The 27,205-nt window shown below is 42.4% G+C and overlaps 2 protein-coding genes across 3 annotated transcripts; both read left to right on the plus strand.

Moving 5' to 3' along the window:
- Positions 1 to 16: 16 nt before the first annotated feature.
- ncoa6 (nuclear receptor coactivator 6) lies at positions 17 to 15,461 on the plus strand. The gene is made up of 17 exons (XM_053317314.1): positions 17 to 105; positions 937 to 1,259; positions 2,190 to 2,345; positions 2,534 to 2,656; positions 2,930 to 3,052; positions 3,150 to 3,974; positions 4,122 to 4,253; positions 5,103 to 6,396; positions 6,515 to 6,633; positions 9,337 to 9,800; positions 9,887 to 10,123; positions 10,384 to 13,417; positions 13,879 to 13,935; positions 14,054 to 14,084; positions 14,552 to 14,593; positions 14,839 to 14,972; positions 15,084 to 15,461. The coding sequence occupies exons 2-17, from the start codon at positions 977 to 979 to the stop codon at positions 15,128 to 15,130; spliced, it is 7,101 nt and encodes a 2,366-aa protein (XP_053173289.1). The 5' UTR covers positions 17 to 105; positions 937 to 976; the 3' UTR covers positions 15,131 to 15,461.
- A 403-nt stretch (positions 15,462 to 15,864) lies between these two features.
- top1b (DNA topoisomerase Ib) lies at positions 15,865 to 26,610 on the plus strand. 2 transcript variants are annotated; one of them, XM_053317469.1, is made up of 21 exons: positions 15,865 to 15,963; positions 16,268 to 16,292; positions 17,849 to 17,945; positions 18,622 to 18,742; positions 19,033 to 19,088; positions 19,192 to 19,293; positions 19,416 to 19,506; positions 19,607 to 19,692; positions 19,829 to 19,944; positions 20,032 to 20,153; positions 20,264 to 20,386; positions 20,472 to 20,659; positions 21,573 to 21,717; positions 21,833 to 21,976; positions 22,163 to 22,348; positions 22,971 to 23,039; positions 23,221 to 23,335; positions 23,917 to 24,044; positions 24,226 to 24,320; positions 24,466 to 24,615; positions 26,508 to 26,610. In XM_053317469.1, exons 1-21 carry the CDS (start codon positions 15,931 to 15,933, stop codon positions 26,608 to 26,610), a joined length of 2,295 nt encoding a protein of 764 aa, XP_053173444.1. In that variant the 5' UTR covers positions 15,865 to 15,930. The 2 variants fall into 2 exon arrangements, with proteins under 2 accessions (XP_053173444.1, XP_053173445.1); XM_053317470.1 differs by having other exon boundaries at positions 19,201 to 19,293; positions 19,616 to 19,692.
- The last annotated feature ends 595 nt before the right edge of the window (positions 26,611 to 27,205 follow it).

Genomic DNA, 27,205 nt, shown 5'->3' on the forward strand with positions numbered 1-27,205 from the left:
TGTCAGTTAGCTTGACGCCGTTTCTGACTTGTGATTCATGTTTTGTTAGCTAATCTGGCTAGCAGATGTCGACTGGTTGAATTTATTTTCTGATGAATATATGTGGTAAGGCCATTTCATGCGTATTATACTGTCGATGATATATAGTGAGTTCAAGCTAACAAATGTGAAAACTAATACCTTTTATTCCTATGCAATTCATTTTGAATTACCTGCAGTGCTACTTAGCTAACCAAGCTAACGTTCGCTAATTGGAGTTTGCGGAGAAGCCAGAAGAACCCGCCTTGACATAGCTTTTATCCTCTTTCTTAGCAGTGTCTGCTGAAAACGCGTTAATTTGAGTTGTGAGTAATGTTCATGTCGACATAAAAATGCTCACAAGTGACATGGGACACGGAATATGTGTGCTCTCTCTGCCGATCACTTCACGTTAGCTTACGTTTGAGCTAAGGCCTGAGCTAAGTTACTGGTGGGCCGATCATGGTGACCAAGCTGCCCACTGTTTATGGTTGTGAATTTATTCAGTGTGTTTGATTTTAATGCAAATCACACAACAGTAAAGAAGCTCCCGACCACCGGCAGTCCCTTTAGTAATTGTTTGACATGTCTGCTGCTGTACGCGCTTCACCGCCGGTCATCGAGATGTCACTTGTTGTTAACGCTAGCTATCCGGCCATAACGTCGTCTATTTACTGGATTTGAATAATGAGAGAAAGCATTTTATACTAGACGTTGTCTCATCTGAAGCTTGAATGGAACAGCCTTTAACAGAAATTGTTTAGCTTTCTATGTAGCGTACGAGCAACTATACAAGTTAATTTGTATTGCTGAAATCCTGCATGTATCTACTTTGACTTTTCTGTCGTTTTTTGACTGTGACAATAGTGGTGTATGTGGATGGGTTGTGATCTGTGTCTTTCTCGTGTTGAATTTCAGCATAAAACGGTTAAAACGCCACTCCTAGTAAGAGAGGAGGATGGCGCATCGACGCACCCCACCTCAGCTGTCCCAGAGGACGGAGTACCTGGAAGCTGATAACGACTCCGACCGGGACTCTGGTGTTGGCGATGATGCTGGAGAGGATGCTGACAGTTGCCATGGAAGCCCATTAACAGAAGAGGAGAAAGTCAACAAGCAAGATGGCGAGGGGGGAGAAGATTTTACAGTTTTTGTTGCCTTTCAAGGGAATATGGAAGATGAGGACTTCACTCAAAAGCTTGACACTGTCCTCAGTGGTATACCTAACATGCTTGATATGGGTTAGTTACATTTTGTTTAATTTTCTCATAATGTTGGAAAAAGTCAGTGTTTTGAGACACTGCATCTCCAAAGACAAACAAATAGGAGCTGCCCAGTGCAGTTGTCTACCAATGAAGATTTTGCAGGTCTCACTTTCAGTCTTGGAGACTAAATTAGCTGTCTGCCGAGCTGAATACAATACTTAGTAAAAAGAATTGATCCTCTTGGAAATTTACACATTTTATTGTTTACAGTAGATGTAATAAGTTCTTTGACAGTGGTTAATAAAATGTTACTTAAATGACCAAAAAAAGACAAACCTCTTCAAATTGCTTTAAAGTACAAGTGAGTAATAATTGACTCCTGTCAGCCCGTTCAAGTCAATATTTGGTGCAAATAAGTGTGTTTCAGCTTTGTGCGTTGAGACATTGTAGCACTAGTTGTAAGCCCATTGTGTCTCCCTTTTGAGTTTCAGAGTTGCTGTAAGCTTCTTGGTGGCCTACTGCATCAGTTCCCTTTTCCTATGATTTACCTGACCGCACACAAAGAGTTGTTCAGAACCTGAGAAACATTATTTCCTAATGTTTCTTTTTTACTAAATTTGTCATAAATATGTTTCTTAGTTACCTAGTCTTTACAATGTTGATTTACCAGGTAACTGATTAATACATGATTAATGTATGCATGTTGGGCTCTCCAGATACAGAAAAGTCCCACTTTCTCAGTTATTTGGGGAGATTTGTTTTCATTTTGACATTGATCAATCTCTTTTTGTCTTACATCCACTGCGATTCAGTATTGTTAAACATTTACAAGAGAGATAGAAACTCGAAATGTACATTTAAAACCCATTTCCATTGTATATTCCAGTCTTTTATTTCTACCAATTTCTAATTAATAATATCTTGATTTTTCTTTTTTACACTTTTATTCCAACAACATTCTTTTAGACTCAGAGAGGCTGCAGCCGCAGCATGTAGAGCCATGGAACAGTGTGCGGGTTACCTTCAACATTCCTCGGGATGCTGCGGAGCGACTCAGACTGTTGGCCCAAAACAACCAGCAGCAGCTCCGAGAACTGGGGATTCTCTCTGTGCAGATAGAAGGTAACAGCACAGCCTTCATAATGGGATGCAAGAGGAAATCGGTCATATGCAAGAATGTTTTTGTATATTTATCATTAATCTGTCTTACTTTTTGTGAGAGGCTTGCTTGTGTGTGCGTTTCAAATCTGTTTATTATATAACAACTCTTTATTGTTAAAAGCTAAGCTAATATTCCCTCTGATGTTCAGGGGAAGGGGCCATCAATGTGGCTGTGGGACCAAATAGAGGACAAGAAGTCAGAGTGAATGGACCAATTGGAGCACCTGGCCAAATGAGAATGGATGTTGGTTTTCCAGGTCAGCCTGGTCCAGGTACTAGTTTACTGAATTGATTACACAAACCACCAACAACAAAACTGAAACTGTGCTTTAATTTTGGTTAGTTGTTTCTTTATTAGTAGTTGTAGTAATTATAGATTTTTTTTGTGTACAGTAGTAAATATGCAAACATTGAGTTTTTTCAACAACAAACATGGAAGCACACAAACATGAAATGAAAATCTGTAAAGGCTATTAGTTCACTCACTTGGTACATATTAGTTTTTGTTTACACATAATGATTGTATATGCACATATTTCCATAAGGAGGCGTGAGGATGGTTAATCCATCGATGGTTCCCCCTGGGCCTGGCATGGCAGGTCAGGCTATGGTGCCAGGCAGCAGTGGACAGATGCATCCTCGCGTTCCAAGACCATCTTCACAGACAGGTTCAGGTCTTAATTTCTTGTAGGATAAATGATAAATGTTGTAATTTTGAATATGTTGATGCTTGGACAGTGCAGTAATGGAAAAACTGTCTCACAGATGTGATGGATCCAATGATGCCAGGTATGTCAGTTCAGCAGCAACAGCAGCTTCAGCACCAACAGACAGGTCCCCATGGCCCAGGGCCCATGCCTCCTCAGGCAGCCCATCACATGCAGACTCTGCAGACTGGAAGACCACTCAACCCTGCTGCACTGCAGCAGCTACAACAGCATCACCAACAGCAACAAGCCCAGCAGCAAGCACAGCTTTCACAGCTTGGACCTAGACCTCCGTTCAACCCATCAGGTCAGATGGCTGTACCTCCTGGCTGGAACCAGTTGCCTTCTGGAGTCCTCCAGACTCCAGCCGCCCAAGGAGGCCCTGCCTGGAGGAAGCCCCCACCCCAAGCCCAGATGGTTCAGCGCCCTCCTTCCCTTGCTACAGTTCAGACTCCCAGCCACCCTCCACCTCCTTACCCATTTGGCAGCCAGCAGGCAGGGCAGGTATTCAATGCCATGGGACAGGGTCAGTTACAGCAGCAACAGCAGCAAGGAATGGGGCAGTTTGCTGCTCCCCAGCCTAAAGGCCCACAGGCTGGCCCTGGAGGTGTTGCAGGCCAACCTAGACCCCCTCCACCCCTCCCTCCCACTACTGGACCACAGGGCAACCTCACTGCCAAGTCTCCGGGTTCCTCCTCATCTCCTTTTCAGCAGGGTTCACCTGGGACTCCACCCATGATGGCTCAGAGGCCTACAACCCCACAGGGTTTTCCTCAGGGTGTCGGTTCACCAGGAAGAGCAGCCCTCGGCCAACAGGGTAACATGCAACAAGGTTTCATGGGAATGCCCCAGCATGGACAGACTGGGGCCCAAGTTCATCCAGGTCAGTAACTGTTGGTAACTGTTTCTTGTTAGACTGATTGCACACACAAGAACAGTACATTTGTTTTGCTAATATGACTATTTTACCTCAAAGTAATTCATAAATTAAGTGCTCTGAGTTAACAAACTCAATGATTACTAATTGCAGGCATACCCAAGCGTCCCATGGCCTTTCCAAATCCAAACTTTGTCCAAGGTCAGGTGAGTGCCAGCACTCCAGGAACCCCTGGTGGAGGATCCAATCAGCAGCTCCAGAGCAGCCAAGCAATGACTCACACAGGTAAAATCCTCAACATAGAAGTGATGGAGGGGTACATCTGAGGGGAGACAAAAATGTTGGCCGAGTCATGGAAATTAAAACGAAGTGAAAAGAGAAGAGGCCAGTGCCTGAATCAATATTAACATTTTAACGTATTTGCTCTTTACACAAATGCAAACATCTTGTCAAAGATTCATTAAATGTGGTTCTCATAGAACATAGTCATTACAGAACCATGCTTAGAATTGTCACTTTTATCATGATATAGGAATTACAGAATAAATCATTTTAGGCCTGAAATTATAGCTTGGCTACACAGATGGTTTTCAATGCTACAGCTGGTGGACTAAAATTACAGGGCTAATTAAAAATAATGAACAGCAGTGATTTGTCTGTTACCTGGCATTACATGCTACTGACATCATGAATCTTAATCACAGCATTGTCTAATGTGTGTTTTTTTAATATTATTTTGCTTTCAGTATATCATTGCTTAACACAAAAAAACATAGTGATCTTGTCGTATTTCATATCATTTAGTCTTAATTTAAAATGTAACTCTAATATTTAAAAACAGGAATTGAACAAAACATCTAATGCTAATGAGACATTTTGTTGCTGTAAGAAAAACTTCTGGCCATCTAGTGAGCCACCATATTGCCCTAATATTTTCTCACCCAACTCATCAAGTCCCAGTTACATAGACTTGACTGTTCATGTTTAGACTAACTGTGTATATTAATATTTGACAGCCACATTCGACCACCTATGACTTAACATTTAGTTAGCAGAAGGTGTAGCAGCTTATTACCTGTTGTGATCCCCCTATAAGTAAATTCCGTCTTTTTCCCCCTGTCCATTTTACATCAGGAGCTCAGTCATCAGCTTCCACGCCAAACTCAATGCAGGGCCCACTCCATGCCCAACCCAATGCTATGGGTGTACAAAGTGGCATGGCAGGTCTGCCCCCTGGTACAACTGCTGGGCCTAGTATGGGCCAGCAACAGCCTGGCCTCCAGACCCAGATGATGGGCCTCCAGCATCAGGCCCAACCCGTGTCCTCCTCCCCCAGCCAGATGGTTCAAGGCCAGGGTGGAGGTCAAACTGTCCTCTCAAGGCCCCTCAATCAAGGGCAGAGAGGAGGGATGACCCCACCCAAGCAGATGATGCCTCAGCAAGGCCAGGGGGTGATGCATGGGCAGGGTCAGATGGTTGGAGGCCAAGGTCACCAGGCCATGCTCCTACAGCAGCAACAGCAACAAAACTCCATGATGGAACAAATGGTTGCCAACCAGATGCAGGGCAACAAGCAGGCGTTTGGAGGCAAGATTCCAGCTGGGGTCATGCCAGGCCAGATGATGCGTGGCCCTTCACCAAATGTTCCAGGTAACATGGCTCAGTTCCAGGGCCAGGTTGGCCCACAGCAGATGACTCCACAACAGCAGCAGCAAATGGCTCAACTCCAACAACAGCAGTTACAACAACAGCAACAGCACCAGTTACAACAGCAACAGCAACAGCTACAGCAGCAACAACAGCACCAGCAGATGAGCCAGCAACAGCCCCAACAGGTTCCCATTGCTGGAAATCCTAATCAAGTGATAGGCATGCACGGGCAACAGATGAGGCTACCTGCTGGTCATCCTCTTATCCAACAACAGTTGCAACAGCAGCAGCAGTTACAGCAACAGCAGAAACAACAGCAACAGGCCATGTTACAACAGCAGCAACAACAGGCAGCTCAACAGCACCAACATCCTTTGGGGGATCCTAACAGTGGCACTGGGGACTTGGGGGTCCAACAAATGGTTCCTGATATGCAGGCACAGCAGCAGCAAGGCATGATGACTGGCCCTCAGCACATGCAGATGGGAAATGGCCACTTTCCAGGTCATGGCATGAACTTCAACTCACAATTCCCAGGTCAGATGCCAATGGGGGGACCTTGTGGACAGGCAGGTGGTTTTCCTGTCAGCAAGGATGTAACACTGACAAGCCCACTGCTGGTCAATCTGCTACAAAGTGATATCTCAGCCAGCCAGTTTGGACCAGGAGGAAAACAAGGAGCAGGTGGGGGCAATCAGGCCAAACCCAAAAAGAAGAAACCAGCTCGCAAGAAGAAGCCCAAAGATGGAGAGGGACAACAGCAAATAGAAGGACTTGGGTAACAATCTGTATTTATTAGTTTTTTTCCCATTTTGGCAGCAACAGTTGAAGGGACTTGTATCACTGTTACGTTCATATTTTGATTGAAGTTTATTTATTTATTCTCTCTTTCCTAGTGGTCTTGATGTGGCTAGTGGCATGGAAGATTCCGAACTGCCAAATTTAAGTGGTGAACAGAGTTTGGGCCTAGACAACTCAGGGCCAAAACTCCCTGATTTTCCCAACCGGCCTGCAGGTAAATATCATTGACATAATCAGTTGCGGGTGGGTGCTAGTGAGCAGGCAGTGGAGTAGGCTATGTTTTTCACAAGCTCTGCTGAAATTCTGTCTAAAACTTCTGTTTAGGTGCTCTGCACCCACAAACGGCTACAAAATACTGCTCTAAGTTTGTTATTCTCACTTTTCAGTAGTTAATTTATGGTATTGCTGCGCAAATGGCCAACAGTTCATTAAGTATAAAGTCACTGGCGGAGCCTCCACTTCTGGGTCTAAAGCTGCAAGCTCATCTATTGTGTGGAGCAGTAACTCGACTCAACCAGATAGCCAAATGAAGGGAGCGGATCTGAAAGTTAACCCTTGCTGCCTTTGAAAAAGATACCGCTATACTGCTTAGGTCAGAGCTAAAGACTGTGTTGGCTGAGGAATCCGAGGCTGTCAACTATGAACTACATGCAGTAAAAACAAAAATGGCAAATAATACTGTAAAAATTTGCTGTGATGTGGACACTGATGAAAACAGGAATATTGGAAATGGAGCGTGGGTTAGCATCATTCTCAGATGACATGACTTCATTACAAACAAAGATAGGCAAGAGCTTTTAGTCAGTGATGGACACTCTGACCCCAGGTCTAGAGTAGGCCTGTCACGATAACAAATTTTGGGGGACGATAAATTGTCTCAGAAATTATTGCGATAAGCGATAATATTGTCGTTCTGAGATAATTTTCATCTAATACAATGATAATGGTATAATAATGCAGGTACACCTTTTCAAAGATTAATAAACTTTTATTTTTAAAGAATATTTAACACTAGAACACAATAAATTAACAAACAACCAAAAACAATAAATAAAATGGACTCTCAGTCTCTGTTAACAAAAAATGAACTGGAATAAAACTGCCAGGACCTTTTGTAAACAAAGTTATGAAACAGATGCCTCAATAAGCCATATGCAAAAATCTTTTTAGAAATAATTTCTCAGAGAGGGAGAGAGAGAGATTTTATGGCAGATTCAGCATGTTGACTTTGTGTGGCTTAAGACAGGATCTCTCAGGAGTAGCAATGTTGCCAGCTGTGCTAAACATTCTCTCTGAGCAAATACTACTTTTTACGTTTCCATTATTTATCATTATTAATTGTTTGTATGTTATATTATGTTTATATGCTAGTGCATACTAAAAGACTACTACCGGTTAGGGTTGGGCGATGTGTAGGAAATAGCCGGTCGGCGATGTTGTGGGGGGGGGGACGGGGGGTTGTTGCGTACTTTATTATTTTTTCACTTTGCTTCATGTTTGATACACGTTGTTGTCCGACTCGTTCATAGGAGAGAACGGGAGAGTTTGCTTAGTAGGTAAGTTTTACCTTACAATGACAGGTGCAAACGAGGTAGATTACTCCAGTAAAAGTAAGACTTAGTTAAATGACTTACAAGTCGCCAAATGACTTACTTTAACGAATTTTGTTAGTTTATATAATGCAGATTTGTAAAATATTACTTTCATGAGGGTCACAGTCACAGACAATAAACTTACCATTTCATTGTGGTAGCAGCGCTGCAGCAGATGTAATGAAGTCCACGCAGCACGCTGGATGCAAACTATATTATTCATTATAATGTCCATGGACATAAATTGAGTTCTTTTGCCTTAATAATGATAAAATAATGCACAAAAAATGGTCGGACTGGGAATAATGCGTGCAATCGCCGATGGACACCCGCCGATCGGACCATCCCTACTACCGGTTATTCTACAGGTCTATAGGCTACTATGAAATAAAAAATAATATTTTAAATATTTTATTTGCCGTACTCGAACTGGCAACGAGCTTTCTTTCTGCCTAGTGCCTACCGGTATACTTCTCACGCGGCTCTTTAGCTGCACTCTGTGGTAGGCTACGCCAGGAGTCCCGCCTCCCCACACACCATGCGACTGACAAGTGACTGACATGAGGGTTCACTCATCGTTACTCTAAGGACCGGAGAGAGAGAGAGACGAGGAAAACAAACAAGCATGCAAATGGAATTTATCGCGGCCAGAAAAATTATCGAGCTAATTTTAATTATCATGCGATTAATTGATTTATTGAATATCGCGACAGGCCTAGTCTAGAGAGAAACTGTAGTGTTAGCAGCACATTTAACTGATCAACAGTGAGTGACTACACAAGAGCCAATCAGGTACATGGTTGAGCATAGGTCAGCCATGTTCTGGAAGTGCCCATAACACAATGACTTAGTACTAAGTTACGCATAAAACAAAGGAAATATTTCCACAGAAAGTTCAAAATCAGTTTGTCTCATATTCTCTGAGGTGATGGCACTTGTTAAGTGCCACTACAGACAAAGTACAAATCTTTGGCACATACATAGTGTGAGCTACACATTCAGCACATCAGCAGCAGCAGCAACTGAACCATTGTGTCAACACAGGAGGTGTTCATATACATGGTTGAGCATAAGTCACCTGCATTGTTAAAGTGGTCAGTACCCAATACACAAGTCTTTGGAGCAAACATACCCACTCAAATCTGAACTGAAGGCACAGAAAATACAAATGATTTAACAGCCCATTACGATCAATCCAGTTTATTTTAGCAGCAATTATATTGTACCTGTATTGATTTGCGGATTCTTTAGCTGAATAAACTTAAAGTATGCTAAAGTATTCTGTACTTTAGCTTGTATCTTTTGTGCCCCTGCACTATCCCTAGGCTTTCCTGGCCAACCTGGAGACCAGAGAGTATTGCAGCAGGTACCCATGCAGTTTATGCAGCAGCAACAGCAGCAGCAACAACAGCAACAACAGCAGCAGCAACAACAACAGCAGCAGCAGCAGCAACAACAACAACAACAACAACAAATTCAGCACATGCAACAGCAACAAATACAGCAACAACAAATTCAACAACAACAAATGCAACAACAAATGCAACAGCAGCAAATACAGCAGCAGCAGCAGCAGCAGCAGCAGCAGCAACAATTGCAACAACAGCAGCAGATGCAGCAACAACAGCAGATGCAACAGCTGCAAATGCAAGGTCTCCAGAATGCTCAAGGGCAGCAGGGAATGACAGGGCCACAGAGTTCAGGTCAAGGCCAGCCACAGATGCACCCTCATCAGTTGCAACAACAGCAACAGCAGCAGCAAGCTCAACAGCCACACCTGCAGCAACAGGTATCATTAATATTTGCAATATTTGAAATCAACACACTGGTTTTTCATTCATCTGTGCATACATTGATCCCCATTTTATATTTTAGCAACAGCAGCAAATGATGATGATGCTGAAGATGCAGAATGAGCAGGCTAAGAATCGCATGTCCATCCCTCCAGGAGGGCAACTCCCTCCTCGGGGCATGGGCAATCCACCTGAGGTTCAGAGGCTTCCTGTCTCACAGCAAGGCAACATGCCTGTAATGATCAACCTTCAAGGGCATGGAGGAGTACCGCCATCACCTGACAAAACCAGAGGGATGCCCCTGATGGTAAACCCTCAGGTGAGGTCAAAATACTAAGGCAAAAACATATTCCATTATACATGGAGGAACAGGAGCCCCCTTGCTATGATGGCCAATGTTAAAGGAAAATAGCCATGCACATAATTGTAAGAAGAATAGAAACATAACTTGTATTAGTTAAATTCATTAATGTGATGACATATAATGTATAACACCATATTTACATTCACATCATGACTTGAACTGTGTAGAGTTTATTTTATTTTAACTAAAATGTTGTGTTTGTCCTCCTTTTGTAGCTTTCAGGCGCAGCACGAAGAATGTCCCTTCCTGAAGTAGGGCAGGGTCCTCAAGGCACTGGATCTGAAGATGCTCCTGCAGGGGCCCACCCAAAGCAGGACAGACCTGGTGGTCCAGAAATGGGGGTACAGGCTGGAAATGGGACCCAACAGATGATAGCCAACCAGGCCTCCAACACTCACTTAATGAAGCAAGGCCCTGGTCCATCACCAGTGCCCCAGCACACTGGAGCCAGTCCCCAGCAACAGTTAGCCACTCAGTCCCAACAAGCAGGCCCCGTGCCTGGCCTTCATTTCCCCAATGTCCCCACAACCTCACAGAGTTCCAGGCCCAAAACCCCTAACAGAGCCAGCCCCAGACCGTACCACCATCCCCTCACCCCAACTAATCGTCCACCCAGTACTGAGCCCTCCGAAATCAACCTTTCACCTGAAAGGTTAAATGCCTCTATTGCAGGGCTGTTTCCTCCCAAAATTAACATTCCTCTGCCTCCCAGGCAGCCTAACCTAAACAGGGGATTTGACCAGCAGGGTCTCAACCCAACAACTCTGAAAGCCATTGGGCAGGCCCCTCCTAGCTTATCTCTACCAAGCAATAACAATGGCAGTGTGGGTGGAAGTAACACTAACAGTCAACAACCTTTTTCCACTGGTACCGGAGCAGGAGGTGCAGGTGCTAAACAGGACAAGCAGTCTGGAGGGCAGGGTAAGAGGGCAAGTCCTAGCAATAGTCGGAGGTCTAGTCCAGCCTCTAGTCGCAAGTCAGCCACTCCAAGTCCAGGAAGACAAAAGGGGACAAAGATGGCCATCAACTGCCCTCCCCATCAGCAGCAGATGGTCAACCCTCAGGGGCAAACCATGATGCTCAGCCCTACCTCAATACCCCCAAGTCCAATATCTATGCCCTCACAGATGAGTGGGAGCATGGAGGCACAACAGACCCAGAGTCCTTTCCATGGGATGCAAGGTAATCCTGCTGAGGGAGTAAGGGAGAGTCAGGGATTGATGACAGCAGAGCAGCGACAGATGCCTCAGCCTCAACCCCAGCTGCAGCCTCTGAGGGAATTATCAGCCCCTAGAATGGCTAGTCCTCGTTTCTCCACGCCTCAGCAGCCTAAACCTGACTTGGAACTGCAGGCAGGGACAGTTGATAGGCAGCCAACACACACAGCACCTTTGCAGGACTCTGAGGTCTCACCTGCTCTCAGGGCAGCTCCAACCTCCCTCAACCAGTTACTGGATAACACGGGTATCCCAAACATGCCTCTTCGGCCTGTACAGAGTAATACTGTTGGGGATTTTATGGGAAAGGACAGCCCCAAGTCTGCTTTGGATCCAGAGAGACCACCCTATAGTAATTCCCAGGGCGCAGACACATCAGTTCCTGTTGCTACTACTGCCACTATAAATGAATCAGAAGCTAAACCCAAACCTGCTGTCCCAGTCCCTACCAGCAGTCCTAACTTGCAGCCTGCTGTGATTCCCAGCTTGCACCCTAGCACTAATGTTAGCTCCAATACTACCCCCAGCCTTAACCAAACCCCCATCTCGAGTCTTGGTGTCAGTCCCAGTATGAATGTAAACACGACTTCCTCCCTTTGCCCCACTCTTAGTACTAACACTAATGCTGCCCCGAGTGGAACTCCCAACCCTGTCTCTTCCAGTCAGAGCACTACTGCCCCAGCTGTTAGTACCAGTTCTAACTCCAGCTTTGCTCTAAACCCAGCTAGTTCGGTTCTAAAACCAAGCCCTAATCCTAAACCTGTGACAAGTGTTCACTCAGTCATACAGCTCCCAGCCTCTTCCACCACCATTTCCCCTAACCAGATCACTGTTTTTGTGACTTCTAACACCAGAACTTCTGCCCCAACTCCTCAAGTACCTACATCCATGGTCTCCACCATGGTGGCTGTCCCTAACAAGAACATTCGACCTCAGGATATCCGACAGCAGACCCCTGTCCCCCGACAACAGTTCATCACCACCACCCCTGTATTTTTCCAGGTCCCGAGTTCATCTGTGGCTCCCAATACCACAGTGGTATCACAGGCAGTCACTATGATGGGGCCTATCCAAGTTTCCACTACAAACATCCAGCTTTCTGCTGTCCCAAGCTCCACCCAATCAACAGGGGTTACCATGGCCAGCACTCAGCTTGCCAGAAGTGCTGTTGGACAGGTTCAGACTGCTACGAGTGTGTCCTCATCATCCCCAGTTGGTACTGTTGCAGCACCTCAGCAAATTAACCCTGGGGCTCTCAAAACAGAACATGTGGGTGAGACAGGTTTTGCTCAGAAATCTAATCCTTCAGTCCAACAGCCATCTCCCCATCCAAGCCCTTCAGCATCGTCTCCTTTTCAGCCACCCCTGTCTTCTCCTCCTCCCTGCTCTAGTCCTGGAGCTGTTAACACACTCCGAAAGGGCCCCATGTCTCCATCTTCCACTGCCCAGGTGAAAAGTAAGCCTGCACAGGCTGCTGCACCTGTTTCTGGTACAGCTGAATGCCAGCAGAGTCCTGTAGAAAGGCCTGCACAGGGGCCCACTGGGGCTGTTCCACCCCAGGTCTTTCATCCTCCTGCTAGTCCTGCCATTCAGAATGAAGCACTAGCACCCCATACTACTGCTGCTGCCTCAAAAAACATTACTTCGCCTACAGTCTCCTCTCCTGTCCCAGTCCCTAGCCAAGTTGCTGGTCCTACTCAGATTGTTGCCCAGGCTCCGTTGCCTGCACCAGCTCCAGTCTCAAGCCCAGTCCAGGCTGTAACTTCTCAAATTCCTACTGTCACTGTAGTTGGTACTACCACTGTTGTCTCCTCTGCTACCGTCCTCTCTACGGTAACTCCTGCACAAAGTCCAGTACCGTCCATTGTTCCCATTGTTACTGTACCTGGAATTGTTCAGGAGGTTCCTCCCACCATACCTCCCCCAGTTGTTAACCCAAGCGGCGTTCCACAAGCCCAGTCTGATGCCCCAGCTGTGGAGCCTCCCATGACACCAGCTGCAGGACCTGCTGAAACAAATCAGACCACCCCAGGTAAACACACAACTGAGAGCTAAAAGAATCATTGGGGATATATACAATAAACACAATAATGGCCATATTACAGCCATGATCCTTGGTCAGGTCACACTGATCACTTTTAGTACCTTTTTAAATACCCTATTACTGTTGAAGTAAGGGTTTGTTATTACATACCATAGTAACATAAAAATTGGTAATGCAACCTCAAATGTCATGAAACTTTAAGTTTAAAGCATTTCTGGGTTTGAACATTTCCAAAGAATATTTAGTAATCTGGTTTTTCCTTGTTTAAAGAGGACAACAGTTGATAAGTGCAAAGCCAATGGTGATTGGTGGCAATTGTGAAGGAGACATAAGCATTCAAGCCTTGTGCTCAACATACTGTATACAATGACATAGCCATTCTGCTCATTCAGTAATTTGTTTAACATAGTCAAATGTGTCAGTTGACCTACTTCATCCTTTCTCCCTAGCACCTGTTCAACAAGAAGTTCCACAGTCACATGAGCCTGCTGCTAGTGAGAAGACGGGTAAGTGTGGTCTACCTTGTTACAGATGTTTTTCACAAAGCTTATCTTTAAAAGAGAAAAGAAACGATTCCATGATGATCTCATATAAGTAATCCCCCTTTTTTTTTGTCCTGTTTAGGTGAAGAGGTCTCGACAGGTCCTGAGCAGGGGTAAGATTCCCCATAACATTTGTATTCTTTTATTTGCTATATTGTTAATTGACTACATATTACTTCATGTGCTGGGGTTTATTAAGGTGTCCCTTACTACTGATCTCTAAAAAGTTGGCCTAGTCTTATGACTCATGCTCACGAAGGAGAAATGCTTAGACATTTCTAACTCTACTGAAACTCAGGGAGGTCATGTGGTTGGCCAGGGGGGTACATGGTGAAATCAATGAGCAAACGTGGCCTCAGCACTTGGTATGTATGATTAGCATGCAAATATATAAATATACCATTGCATGACCGGAGTTTAATCAATCAATATAGCCTATCACAAAGCAGATTGTACCACTCCACTGACCTTTTATGGCTATATCTCTTTTCCTGGGGATTGTCTTAATATCGGGGGAAGTGAAGCCATGTTTGTTCAGCACAGTTTATAGTTTACCGCTGTTTTTCCACTTCTATCACAGATGGGCAAAGAAAAGAAAGACGCCCATCAACTTAGTCCCAAGGTATGTATTTTAACATGTTTGCGCTGCAAAGACACAAGCAGTGATCATGTCAACGTAGTGGATGCTGGCGGGATGAAGACGAACAGTATCTGTGGTAGACGAGGAAAAACAGCAGAGTCCTGAGTGGTATTATATCTTTCTCTGACTAGAGCAGAGTTAACTCGCGCCTTTGCATCTTTAGTAACACATCACTGTGTTATCTTCCTTTCCTTGTCGTCTGTTGTTTTTCTATCTGGTTCTCCCAGGGCTGCTGTGGAGAAGCCCAAGGGACCGAGTAGACGCAGTTCCCGAGCAGAGAAGGAGGTGGAGGAGGAGCCAGTAGCAGACAGTGGCATAAGGAAGAGATCAGCAAGGCCTGGAACCAGTGCTGCTGTAAAAGGTAAAAAAATAAACACACAAGCAACTTTTAAAATAAACTTCAGATAGAATGTCTACCACTACACCCAAACTGTATACGGGGCATTGCTGACTTGTATTATCTCTTCAACAGAAACTGGAGCGAGCCCCACCCAGGCCAAACGAAGGAAGTCTAAATAGGTGCAACTGCAGTTGTGGCAACCTGTGAACTGTACTGTAAATGTTTTTGTTACCCGCTGTGAATCAGTTGATGTCGGTTTCTCTGTCCTAGATTATGAATTTTCATCGGCAAGAGAAACCGTGTACAGATTGTTTTAAAAAAGAATTACGGTATTGTTTTGTCCATGCTTTTTTTGTGAGATTGTAGTTAGAATGTGTGCATATACAGTATGTGTTTGTGTGAATGTGCTTTTTATATTAAATGCTGGATTAATCATGTGAAGACTGATAATGAAGCGTGTCATGATTGTATAATTATGTTGTAAAACTGAATTAAATTTTCTACTGCTTTTGTTCTGTGGAACTGTGCAATATGATTCATCCATTTTTATTTTTTTTTTCAAAGCTGTTAATCATTGTTGTACATATCGGTCTCAGTTTAATAATTTGCCAGAGCTGCATTAATTAAACTCTCTAGATTATGGATAAATACAAAGCAGAATATGATGTAAACAGTAAAAGACTCCATTTAGGTGAAGCAGTGAAAACGCTACCACATCTGGATCACAAACATGAACCCTCTATGAATAGGTTTAAATACTAATTAGTGTAGTGAACAGATAAAGACGTATCAGACTTGATCGATGATATTTTGATGTTCGCTCAGGCAGCGTTAGTCCATCAGTGGTCTCTTCGGTGCGAGCATGCGCAGTTAGTCCACTTTGGGACTCCATTCCGGTGAAGGCTCCCGGAGCCTCGCATCCTGAACAGCTGTCTCCTCTGCCAACTTCACCTGCTACAATAACAAAAACAACTTCAACATGAGCGGGGATCATGGGCACGGAGACTCTCAGGTACCTTTTGATCAAATAATTTTTTTCCATTCTTTTTTTCTTTTTTTCTTTTTTCTATCAATCTGGCAATAGCTAGTGTTTGTCATGATATGAATGAACGGTTAAGAAACGTTAAGTTAGTTGCGACGTTTTTTTTTGTTATTTCAGTGAAAACTTTTTAATTATCTGCATTATTTGAATGTTATTCTATATGTTGATGTATTTGAGGGGTTCATTTTTATATGCCAATAGAAACTTGAATAACGCAAGCTACCGGCATTTCCAAAATTGAAATATTAAAACTCTCTTTTTTCATAATTTTCAGGTCAATTGTGGCTCTAAAGGAAGCGGTAGGTCCTCTGATGAGGCGTTTTATTCATAATGACTTTGGTTTCCAGTCGGAATCGTGACCTGTCTACTGTTAGTTTTTAAAGGACAGAAATGGCGTCCCAGAGACTAAGTCCCTTCTCCTCCACTCTGTTGCGGCTATTGTTCAAAAAGAGGGTCTGAATTGTGCATTTGCGCCCCTCGTTTTTTTAATCTGACGGGGGTTTCCGAAAGCCCCTGGCGTCGTGTTTATTATGCATGTGTTAGTTTCATAATATGTACGTGCAATTATAACGAATTTTGGAGCCGAAAGTGGCAGAATTGGGGCTGAGGACTTAGTCTCTGCGCCATTTTCTTTTTCTCTATGAAGCAGCCAGGGCGCCGATCAGTGAGCCAACTGTCGGCCGTGATATGGAGGAGGGAGCTGGGAGCTTATCGCCTCTCCCTGCCCGTATCTCTCCACCAGCCACACACTGCCTGCCTGCCTGCTGCTGCTGCATCTCTGTGCTGGAGACTTTTATCTGCACTGCTAACATGAAATCCTCACTCGTGAATTTAGAAACTTTAAGTCACAGAAAAGAAAGTTGCGCTACATTATGTTTTAAAAACATAATCTTGAGGGATATTTTTTTGATAAATGTATTGTCTCTACAAAAGAGTAGGCTATCCATCAACCTTGCAAAGTTTCAGAGCAATTTTCCTCTTGGAGGCTTAATTTGCTGCCTGGTGTGTTGGAAATAAACCCAGTGTGTGGGAATAGTTTTGGTTTAAATAGAACTGGGATGTGTCTTACTGTTTCTTATGATAATAGCAGGTAATAGCTGATATTAAACAGCTGTAACAGCAGGGCAGGAAGCAAAGATCAGGTCTATGCAAAGACCATTGGTCTACCTCAGGAAGGATAACTCAGCTGGAAACCTTTTTAATATGAAGACTCATGTAAAATCATATTCATATCATAATCATTTGAGAGTATGAAAATGACTTTTCCCTTAAGAAATTTAAAAAAACAGGCCACCCCATCAAAAGTTTAATTATATCCTACTGCAAAAAGCTGTTTGTTATGTTAAATATTGGAGACAATACATGCATATTGTAAGAAACAACATGGATATTGCAATGTAATTCTGGCAATGTACGACAAGGTCATTATCAAGTCTGCATGAATATATTTGTTTTTTTATTATTATTTTATGTAATATCATCACCAACAACACTGCATGGGGATTGTGACATGTAACTGATGATATTGGGTAATATAGACCTGATTAAGCTACTGCCTGCCCTTTTGGTCTCAATAAACACTTCAATTGTTTAATCCCACTTTCTGATTACAAACCTGTGTTACATTTAACAGTAGGGCTCAAAATAGATTGAATATAGATAATGTTTTTTTTTCTCTATCAGCTCATGTTTATACATTTCCTGACACAGATAAACCACACCACACATGTACATATACACAAGTAGACACCTACATGGGAAAGATTGATGTCAGATTACACATTGGGCTATGCTGTTTTTTTGTTCTGATTTTTAAAATGCTGTCAATCAAGTGGATCTCTCCGTTGTATCGTAGACACTCACAAACATAAGGACAAGCACAAGGACAAGGAACACAGACACAAAGACCACAAGAAAGACAAGGAGCGAGAGAAATTCAAACACAGCAACAGGTAGGACACCATGTCTACACTGTCCTTTTTTGATGAAGACGGTACTTGACTTAAGCCTTTTGCATATGAACTGACCAATACAGGTTTGTTAAGCCCTATACAATATCAAAATAGCCTCACAATACATACTTATCCTCACAATACTTTGTTTTACCAGTGTGAAGTCTTACGTATATGTTATAAATGAATCTTTATTGAGGAGGATATTTAGTGAAATCAGTTAATTTGGATACAATTGTGCCACTATGAGCATAAAAAAAGGAACAAGCTTTTCAGTAAAAACATGAAAGAATCACGCAGAGTGCTGCTGATTTTAATGAAACTAATAAAGCACCCTGTCGTGTTGTTTCAGTAAATATACATCACAAAGACTCCCTGAAATTGACTTCTATAAACAGCATCTGCAGTGTATTTATAATTTGAACCATTGTGGAACATTTGTTATATTTTCTTTTTGTCCGGTTGAAATACTTGTGGTCTGCAATGTGGTACTAGGGTCACAACCATGGCCATTCTTATCAGTCATCCAAAGCATTTTCAACATTTGCCAAAAATGGTAAAGTTTACATTACTGGTGGTTGGTGCTCTGTTGATGAGATCTTCTGTATCTGTGCATCTGGACCATGTCTGACCCTCTTGCACTTGATCTCTGACCTCTGTGGCTTCTGTGTCCCAGCGAACATAAGGAGCACTCTGAGAAGAAACACAGAGACAAAGACAAAGAGAAGCTGAAGCACAGTGACAGCAGCTCAGACAAGCACAGGGAAAAACATAAAGAGAAGAGGAGAGAAGAAAAGGTTTGTTCTCTGTAGATTGATAAAGAGCCAGGCTGCCTTTTATTGAATAGCCATACAGATATTTGGTGTAAATAGTGTGTTAAGTTTTCTCATAATTCATATTTTCTCATCATTATTGTGTAGTCTTAACTTTGGTTTTGCCATGATCACCAAATAATTATTTTGTGGTTTTGAATTCACACAAACTGTCTTTTCATGACTATTAATCTAGTCTACCAATGTCAATGTTTAAAGGTAAGAGCTTGAAATACATTTTAATGATCTGCTAATATATTCCCTGTTTCTCACAGATCAAATCATCCCACATAGACAAGCCTAAAAAGGAGAAAGAAAATGGATATGTGAGGTAAACAGCATCACTTTGTTGTCTTTACTGTGAGCTTAGTCATTTCTTGGTTATGATTAATGGGACGTTGCATTACTAATATGCAGTTCAATGTGTGAATTAGAGACATCAGCCCTGCTGCTATTAAGAGTGAGCCTGAAGAAGGCAATGGCTTCTACCCCTCTCCACAATACAATAAGACCAAACAAGAATATAATGATGAAGAGTGAGTATCATACAAATTCATCTTTAAGTTTCACTTGTCACTGTAGTTACATTTAAGATTTGATTGTTTACATTTCTGTATTCTGAGATAAAAACTGATTATCAATGGGTTTTTTTTCCTAGATTTGAATACAAGCCCAAAAAAGTTAAGACAGAACATGACAAAAAGGCCAAGAAGAGGAAACATGAGTATGAAGAAGATGATGAGGATGAGGTTCATTAAGTTTCTAACATTATTTTGATGAATATATTCTTCAGGCTGCAGTTGCCACTTTTTGTTTTCTCCTAATTTATTCTGTTCGCTCTTGTTTTAGGATATAAAGCCCAAAAAGAAAACAAAAGACAAAAAGACAACAGAGGGAAAGAAAGCCAAAAAAGAAGAAGAGGAGAAATGGAAATGGTAAGATAACTTTGTGAATAAATAGATCTCTTCCTCAGGAAGTTACACACCAAGGACAGTTAGCTTCTGAGGAGCAGATACCATGTTTTTTCTTTTCTCTCATGGGTTGTACTTTGTTGTTGTTTGTGGTAATTAGGTGGGAGGAGGAAAGATATACTGATGGCTCCAAATGGCGTTTCCTTGAACATAAGGGTCCAGTGTTTGCACCTCCATATGAACCCTTGCCTGATAAAGTCAAATTTTACTATGATGGTAAGTTTGTGTGTGTAAAAATGAACTTGTTACATATTTGTGTTGGATTTTGGCACAGACCATAATATAGTTTTTGTGCGTTTCTAGGTAAACCAATGAAACTTAATGCCCCTGCTGAGGAAGTAGCCACATTCTTTGCCAAGATGTTGGATCATGAGTACACCACTAAGGACATATTCAGGAAGAACTTCTTTAAGGACTGGAGGAAGGTGAGGATACGAAAACTTGTGTGTCAAGTTGAACACACAAGTTGGAGTCTACAGAGGGTATATTCAATTTCAAGTTGGGCATGCTTCAGATGTCGTCTCTTTTATTTTAGGAAATGACTTCAGAGGAGAAGTCAAAGATCAGCGACCTGAACAAGTGCAAGTTCAGTGAAATGAGTGAGTACTTCAAGGCCCAATCAGAAGCTAGGAAACAGATGTCAAAGCAGGAGAAACAGGTATGCAGGCATTCACGCAGACTCTCACACTGAAAGCATCATGGAATCTCTCATTGTATGTCTCATCCTTTAATACTCTTTGTAGAAAATCAAAGAGGAGAATGAGAGGATCCTCCAGGAGTATGGCTTCTGCATCATGGACAACCACAAGGAGAGGATTGGAAACTTCCGCATCGAGCCACCAGGCCTTTTTCGAGGACGAGGCGACCATCCGAAGATGGGCATGTTGAAACGCCGCATCAGACCTGAAGACATCATTATTAACTGCAGCAAGTGGGTAATCTCACCAACAGCAGCATCAGCACCTTTACTGCCTCACCTTTTAATATTTAAGTTTAATTTGTGGATGCATAACAAAAACAAAAAAAAACAGTCAAAAAGTTGATATTAATATGATGTCTACTTCTTGGGTCTTGGTTTTGAATGTATGAACAATGTATGTGTTATGTGGATGCATGTGGAAGCTTTTATTGCCAAAAGGTCAAATAAAGGCATAAACTGTAGGTCGACTCCATTCGCCAACTCCATTTTTCTTCTTTTTCACTTTATCTTCTGTCCCATATTCTGCCATCGCTAGATTTATGTAAAGGCAGTTGGAATCATTTTCTTGTTATCGCTGTTATTCCATGCCTCAGGGGCAACGAGTGCGTGTGTGACAGAGTTTATGGGAAGGCTAATTTGTAGCATTCTGTTGCCATCAAAGAGACGCTGGCGACAGACTGTACGTGCTGCATGGGGAATGTACAGTATGTCAGATTTACTGTTGCACACATGCCGGCACTGTGTCAAAGGTAGACTTCCTGTCAGAATACGCTGTGTGCTCCAACAATAACATGACCCCAGGAGGACATGTTGACCTCTGCATACTGGTCATCAAGGGGGTTTGTTTTTCAATGGCATTTCTCTATACACTATTGTCTTATAGTTGTAGTGTTTACCATATAAAGTTTGCTTTGCTTAAGTAAAATAAGACCAATTCATGCTTTGCTGTAGATTGATTTCAGGCTTGTGATGGATTCAGTTGGTATTTAAACAGTATGAATGCACCTTAATCAACACATTGGTAGAAACACCTCTGTGGAATTAGAGAGACACTGTGCTCAGGGAGACACCTCAACCTGTTGGAAATGCCATATAAAAAGTTGTCGTCCCTCCCATTTAAATCCAATCTCTTCTTCTTCTTTAGGGACTCCAAGCACCCTAAACCTCCTCCGGGGACAAAGTGGAAGGAAGTTCGCCATGACAATAAGGTGACCTGGCTGGTGTCTTGGACAGAGAACATCCAGGGCTCCATCAAGTACATCATGCTGAACCCTAGCTCCAGGATCAAGGTGCTCTCATAATTTTACCCTCCAACCACACTGTCAATCATGCTTTAACCCTGAACCATATCAGAGTTTCAGTATTTCACCAGTAAATAAGTTGTATGTGTTTATGTGTATGTAGGGGGAGAAGGACTGGCAGAAATATGAAACTGCCCGACGGTTGAAGAAGTGCGTGGATCGCCTCCGTAACCAGTATAGAGATGACTGGAAGTCAAAAGAGATGAGGATCAGGCAGAGAGCTGTGGCACTTTATTTCATTGATAAGGTGAGGAGGAATACAGAAAAAATACACTTAATGTTTAGTACAGATTAACTTTTATAATTTCTGTGAACCACAAGGTCACCTTTCATCCCACTTGGAGAATTACTGGTATAGATAAATCCGATTTAGAGAATAAATCCTTAGCAAATGTCAGTGATGAAAAACAATGTGTTGTGTTTCCCCCCGTAGCTTGCACTGAGAGCAGGCAACGAAAAGGAGGAAGGTGAGACCGCAGACACAGTCGGCTGCTGTTCACTGCGGGTGGAGCACATCAAACTGTACCCCAAGATGGACGACCAGGAGTATGTGGTGGAGTTTGACTTCTTGGGAAAGGACTCCATTCGCTACTATAACAAGATCCCTGTGGAGAAGAGGGTAAGAAAGGGAAGGGCCAGAGAGGAGGGATACATATGACCTCAGGGAGAGTAGATGGTGAAATTAAAGACAGTGGCAAACACATTGAGGCACGGAACTGTGATATCTGGTTTAATGAGGGCAGCTTTGTTTGTACATCTGGCAGATATGTGAATGTAGTGTAAACAACATAAGAAGTTGCTATGCAGAGAAGGAAGTTTGCACAGACAGGTGATCAGGCACTAAAAGCTTTCCGTCAGTTCTGCCTCAGAGGGTGGTCTGTTTCCTGCTATTACCGGAGTGAACTCACACTCATAACAGACAAAAACATATACACAGATATGAACATGCTAAACCATGTTCAGCTTTCCTCCACAAATTCTTAAACAAGTCTGGGCACTATCTTTTCACCTACACTCCCTCCTTGCATCCCCAATTACACATCGAAGCACATACAAATAACACACCAGGCTGTAATAAACCAGCTGGACTTGTCATTATGAACAGAAGCAAGATGACGCCCCCATCTGGGAGAAATGTGATGGTGCATTCATGAAAATTTACACTGTCACTCTGAAGTGTAGTGTTAAAATGTAAGTGATTTCATGCTAAATAAACTGAATCTTTGCTGATTTCTTCTCAGGTATTTAAAAACCTGCAGTTGTTCCTGGAGAACAAGCAGCCTGAAGACGACTTATTTGACAGACTGAACGTAAGAAACACACACATGAATTTTTGCATTTGTAACTTTTTTGTTTTAAAGCGAAGAAAAACAGGATGCTGTTAATCTAATTGAAACACTTTGTATCACTCATTTCCCATGCTCTGCCCTTCTGTGTCCTCTTTCCCTCCTCCTCTCTGCCTCGATCTCGCTTTCTGTCTGTCTCCTGCAGACTTCTATTCTCAACAAGCATTTACAGGAGCTGATGGACGGCCTGACAGCCAAGGTCTTCCGTACCTACAATGCCTCAATCACCCTTCAACAGCAGCTCAAGGAACTTACCAGCCGTGAGTGAGCGCAGCTTCAGCCAGTCACACACACCTCACTTAAACTGAGCACAGAAAAAACTCATTATTACTCTACCCAGTTTTTGACAATCTTCCTGCAGCTGTACCATTCAACCAGTGTTACCTTAACAATAAAGCAGAGCTTCCTTGTTAATAAAACTGCACGGTTCAGCTCCTCTTCGGGCCTTGTAATATAATATTCAACATGGAACATGAAAAAACATACCTGGCAGGGGAAAATAAAGTACAATATCCATATAAATAAAATGTCCTGTTCCAGTTTCTACAAAAAAATTAAATTTAAAAACAACTCCATAAAACAAGAGTTAGTTTACAGCCAGTAGGTAATCAGGTAATATCTATATTTTCACCAATTTTGTGTAATTATATTAACAATGGGTTACTGTATAGATGACTTGGTTGCCAATGGGATTTCATGTAGCTGACTAATACTTACTGTGCCTTTAAATGCTCAAACACTGCAAAATGTGTTGAATTTCAAATTTTTGAATTTTAAATTAAATCAATTTCAATAATTTTTAAACTTCTCATTTATCACTGTGTCATATTTGGGTATCCAGCTGATGACAGCATCCCAGCTAAGATTCTGTCCTACAATCGTGCCAACCGGGCAGTGGCCATCCTCTGTAACCACCAGAGAGCTCCACCCAAAACATTTGAGAAGTCCATGCAAAACCTTCAGACTAAGGTAAACCCCCATGCTCTTTTTAAAAAAAAATTTTGCTCTGCCATTATCAACTGTTTTGTTGTCCCACCACATTTTGTTTGTCCTGAAGAATATTTGGATTTTATTTTATATTTGTGAATGGTAAAGTTATACCTCCTCTTAATGTGATGTAGATAGTGCACTCAGGTTGTTGTGATTGCAGATTGACGAGAAACAGAATCAACTGTCCGCAGCCAGGAAGCAGTTGAAGGCTGCCAAGAGTGATCACAAGGCTTCCCACGATGACAAGAGCAAAAAGTAAGGACGCTTATAAGAAGTCGCTGTTGACCTGTGCAAGAGATTCTCACAGTTTAGTCACCATATATCTTTGTTTTGTATGTGTCTCTTTCTGTACGTATCTATATTCCTCCCCCTGTCTGTCTGTGTTTCCCTTCTCTGTCAGGGCTGTGGAGGTGAAACGTAAAGCTGTACAGAGGATAGAGGAGCAGCTGATGAAGCTCCAGGTGCAGGCCACAGACAGAGAGGAGAACAAGCAGATCGCTCTGGGCACCTCCAAGCTCAACTACCTGGATCCACGCATCTCTGTTGCATGGTATTTATGTGACACAGCAGTAGTTGTTTATCTCTGTTTATGAACTATATAACATGAGCACAGGTGTCAACACAATATAAAAAAAAGTCATTAAATAGTAAACCACCTACTGTTTAATATGCTGGCTTTCTCTGGTTGGGCATGCAGGGCGCATAATATCTACATCAGTGACAAAAAGGCAGGAAATGCATTGTAGGAAAAAGGAGCAGCACAAGCAAAAAAGCTAACGGCTGCAGAAGGAAAATAAGAGGAAGAAAAGCGTGTGAGCGCGAGGAACAATGGGGTTTGTTTCTGAAAGCCAGGGAGCGTCCCCAAACAGCACTCCTTCCTCCATGTGGGAAGTCAATGAGGAGCTGTCTGTAGCTGAATGGAGAACCATGCCACAGAGAAGGGGAACAGTGGGCCGCCCTCCCTAACCCATGCCCCACAGCTATTTATGGAGAGCCTCCTCCTCAAGTACAATGGATACAGGAATGCTCTGTGTTTTGCCTGGTTGTAAGGCGTAAGGGATGGGGGTCCCCCCTTTCAGGGTGGTGCATGGGAACCTGTTGTACAATATAGTTGTGCTGTGTGTGCTGTGTGTACTGTGTGTACTGTGTGTGTGTGTGTGTGTGTGTGTGTGTGTGTGTGTGTGTGTGTGTGTGTGTGTGTGTGTGTGTGTATACGTGTAACAGAGATGAAGACATGTTGGCTTGACTGCTGGCCGGGTTGGCATGTTATTTTGTCATACAATACTAGTGGGTTCAAACCGTACAGACATTCACTGAAACAATTTGTTATCCTTTCTAGCACAGTTAAGAAATCTAATCTGTTCAGTAATCTACCACCTTTGCCTGAATTTAGTTGGCAGGATATCTGGTGTGCTACTAGCTAGCTACTTGGATTTGATTCATATAGGCCAAATATGTTTTAGTGTTTTTAAAGCTGCATCACCTATTTTCAGTAGTTGCTCATTGCTACACAGTATGTTGTGGAGTGGTACTCTCTGATTAGCGCTGCACTCAACAGTTAAGTGATTACGGCTAGTCTGCTTGTTACAATTTTTATGTACTTTTCTTTCTAGTGTGACCTATAGAGTATGGTTCTGCTCAAGGTTTCTTCCCGTTTCCTTGCCGCCGTCACCAAGTGCTCGCTCATGGGGGAATGTTGGGTCTCTGTAAAGTAACTTCAGTTGTGATTTGTCATTATATAAATAAAATCGAATTGAATTGACTTTTGAATCTGAAGTCATTACGTAATCAAAAAACTGTTAATATTTGTGTTCAGTCCGAAATTAGATCAGACATGCCTTAAACTTAATGTGATCCCTTGGTTTCTGATGTGTTTCTCTGCTTAAAATGTCTTCAATTGAAGTTTATGTTTGATGTGTATAACACACTAGAGTATTATACAGAGGCTATGATGTACTTTTAGTTGTACTTTTCCTCTAGAATGGGTTTATCTGCAGGACAATGCAGAGAGAATTACGAATGGTTAGGTTTCTGGTCTGTCCAGTCAGACTCTGTGTGGGGTTGATGGTGGTTCTGCAAACTGATACATGCCAAAGCGAGGGGGTTCCCATTCAGAGTGTGACACAAGTTCAAAATGCCCACCTTAGACTGGACAGAACCTAAGCTCTCCAAAAGACTGCAGATGTTTTGACTTGTCATAGTGGACGGTTTTTTTCCCAGTTCAGCCTAAAAAGTAGTAAAAAAAGAAAAAAAGAAAAGAAGATTGTAATTAATTAAGTCCCAACCACATTAATGCAATGCACATGAGCCAAATAGTTTTAGATTTTATAGTCTTCTACATGTTATTTTCTATTTGGTGAATAGTGAGCAGTAATGCAGTCAGTGAATAGTTGAATGTTGCTGTTTTTCACCCTAAAATAATCAATCTTCTCTCCTCTCCAGGTGCAAGAAATTTAGCATTCCTATCGAGAAGATCTACAACAAAACCCAGAGAGAGAAGTTCGCCTGGGCGATTGACATGGCCGAAAAGGACTATGAGTTTTAAACACACTCTGTGTTTTTACCTTTTCTACCCATGCCTTTGATAATACAGATGGTTTGTAGCTGATGTCAAACGATTCCACTGTGTGGTTACTGCAGGTCTGTGAGGAAGGAAGCAAATACTTTGTTTGAGCCATGATCCAGTTTAATAATTGTGCTGTATATAAAGATTGGTTGTGAATATGGAAAAATAACTCTGCGACCATTTGACCAAACCGTCAAAGGGCAATCTCTCTTTTAAAACATTACAGTAGTGTGTATGTAGCTGCAGCTATCTACCCATGATCAAACACCTATGAACATGTTAGTATTATGTTTTTTCAGACAAGACTGTACTGAAATTTGTAAGCCATCAGATTTATTGAGAAATTCTATATTCTCATAGAATAATGAATTGCTAAATGTTTGTATGGGAGACTGTGAGAAACAACATGAGGGAGGGAATAAGAAGGATGAATTTCAATTTGTAAAAGTTTTTTGGTGTGAAAGGTAGGTACAATAAAATGAGCCTGACTGATGACAGTGTGAAGAGTAGAAACACTAACACTATGCTCATATAATTATTAGCACACAGAATGTCATGTTTTCTTTCCATTCAG

The sequence above is a fragment of the Scomber japonicus genome, chromosome 4, assembly GCF_027409825.1.
Source record: "Scomber japonicus isolate fScoJap1 chromosome 4, fScoJap1.pri, whole genome shotgun sequence".
NCBI lineage: Eukaryota > Metazoa > Chordata > Actinopteri > Scombriformes > Scombridae > Scomber > Scomber japonicus.

Excerpts from the sequence above, each read along its gene's own strand:
- top1b (XM_053317469.1), top strand. The coding sequence starts at position 15,931 with ATGAGCGGGGATCATGGGCACGGAGACTCTCAG. Across the intron at positions 19,089-19,191 it reads AAAGAAAATGGATATGTGAG|AGACATCAGCCCTGCTGCTA; the intron begins GTAAACAGCATC and ends TGTGTGAATTAG. Across the intron at positions 19,945-20,031 it reads AGTCAAATTTTACTATGATG|GTAAACCAATGAAACTTAAT; the intron begins GTAAGTTTGTGT and ends GTGCGTTTCTAG.
- ncoa6 (XM_053317314.1), top strand. The coding sequence starts at position 977 with ATGGCGCATCGACGCACCCCACCTCAGCTGTCCCAGAGGACGGAGTAC. Across the intron at positions 3,053-3,149 it reads AAGACCATCTTCACAGACAG|ATGTGATGGATCCAATGATG; the intron begins GTTCAGGTCTTA and ends ACTGTCTCACAG. Across the intron at positions 14,085-14,551 it reads TCGACAGGTCCTGAGCAGGG|ATGGGCAAAGAAAAGAAAGA; the intron begins GTAAGATTCCCC and ends CTTCTATCACAG.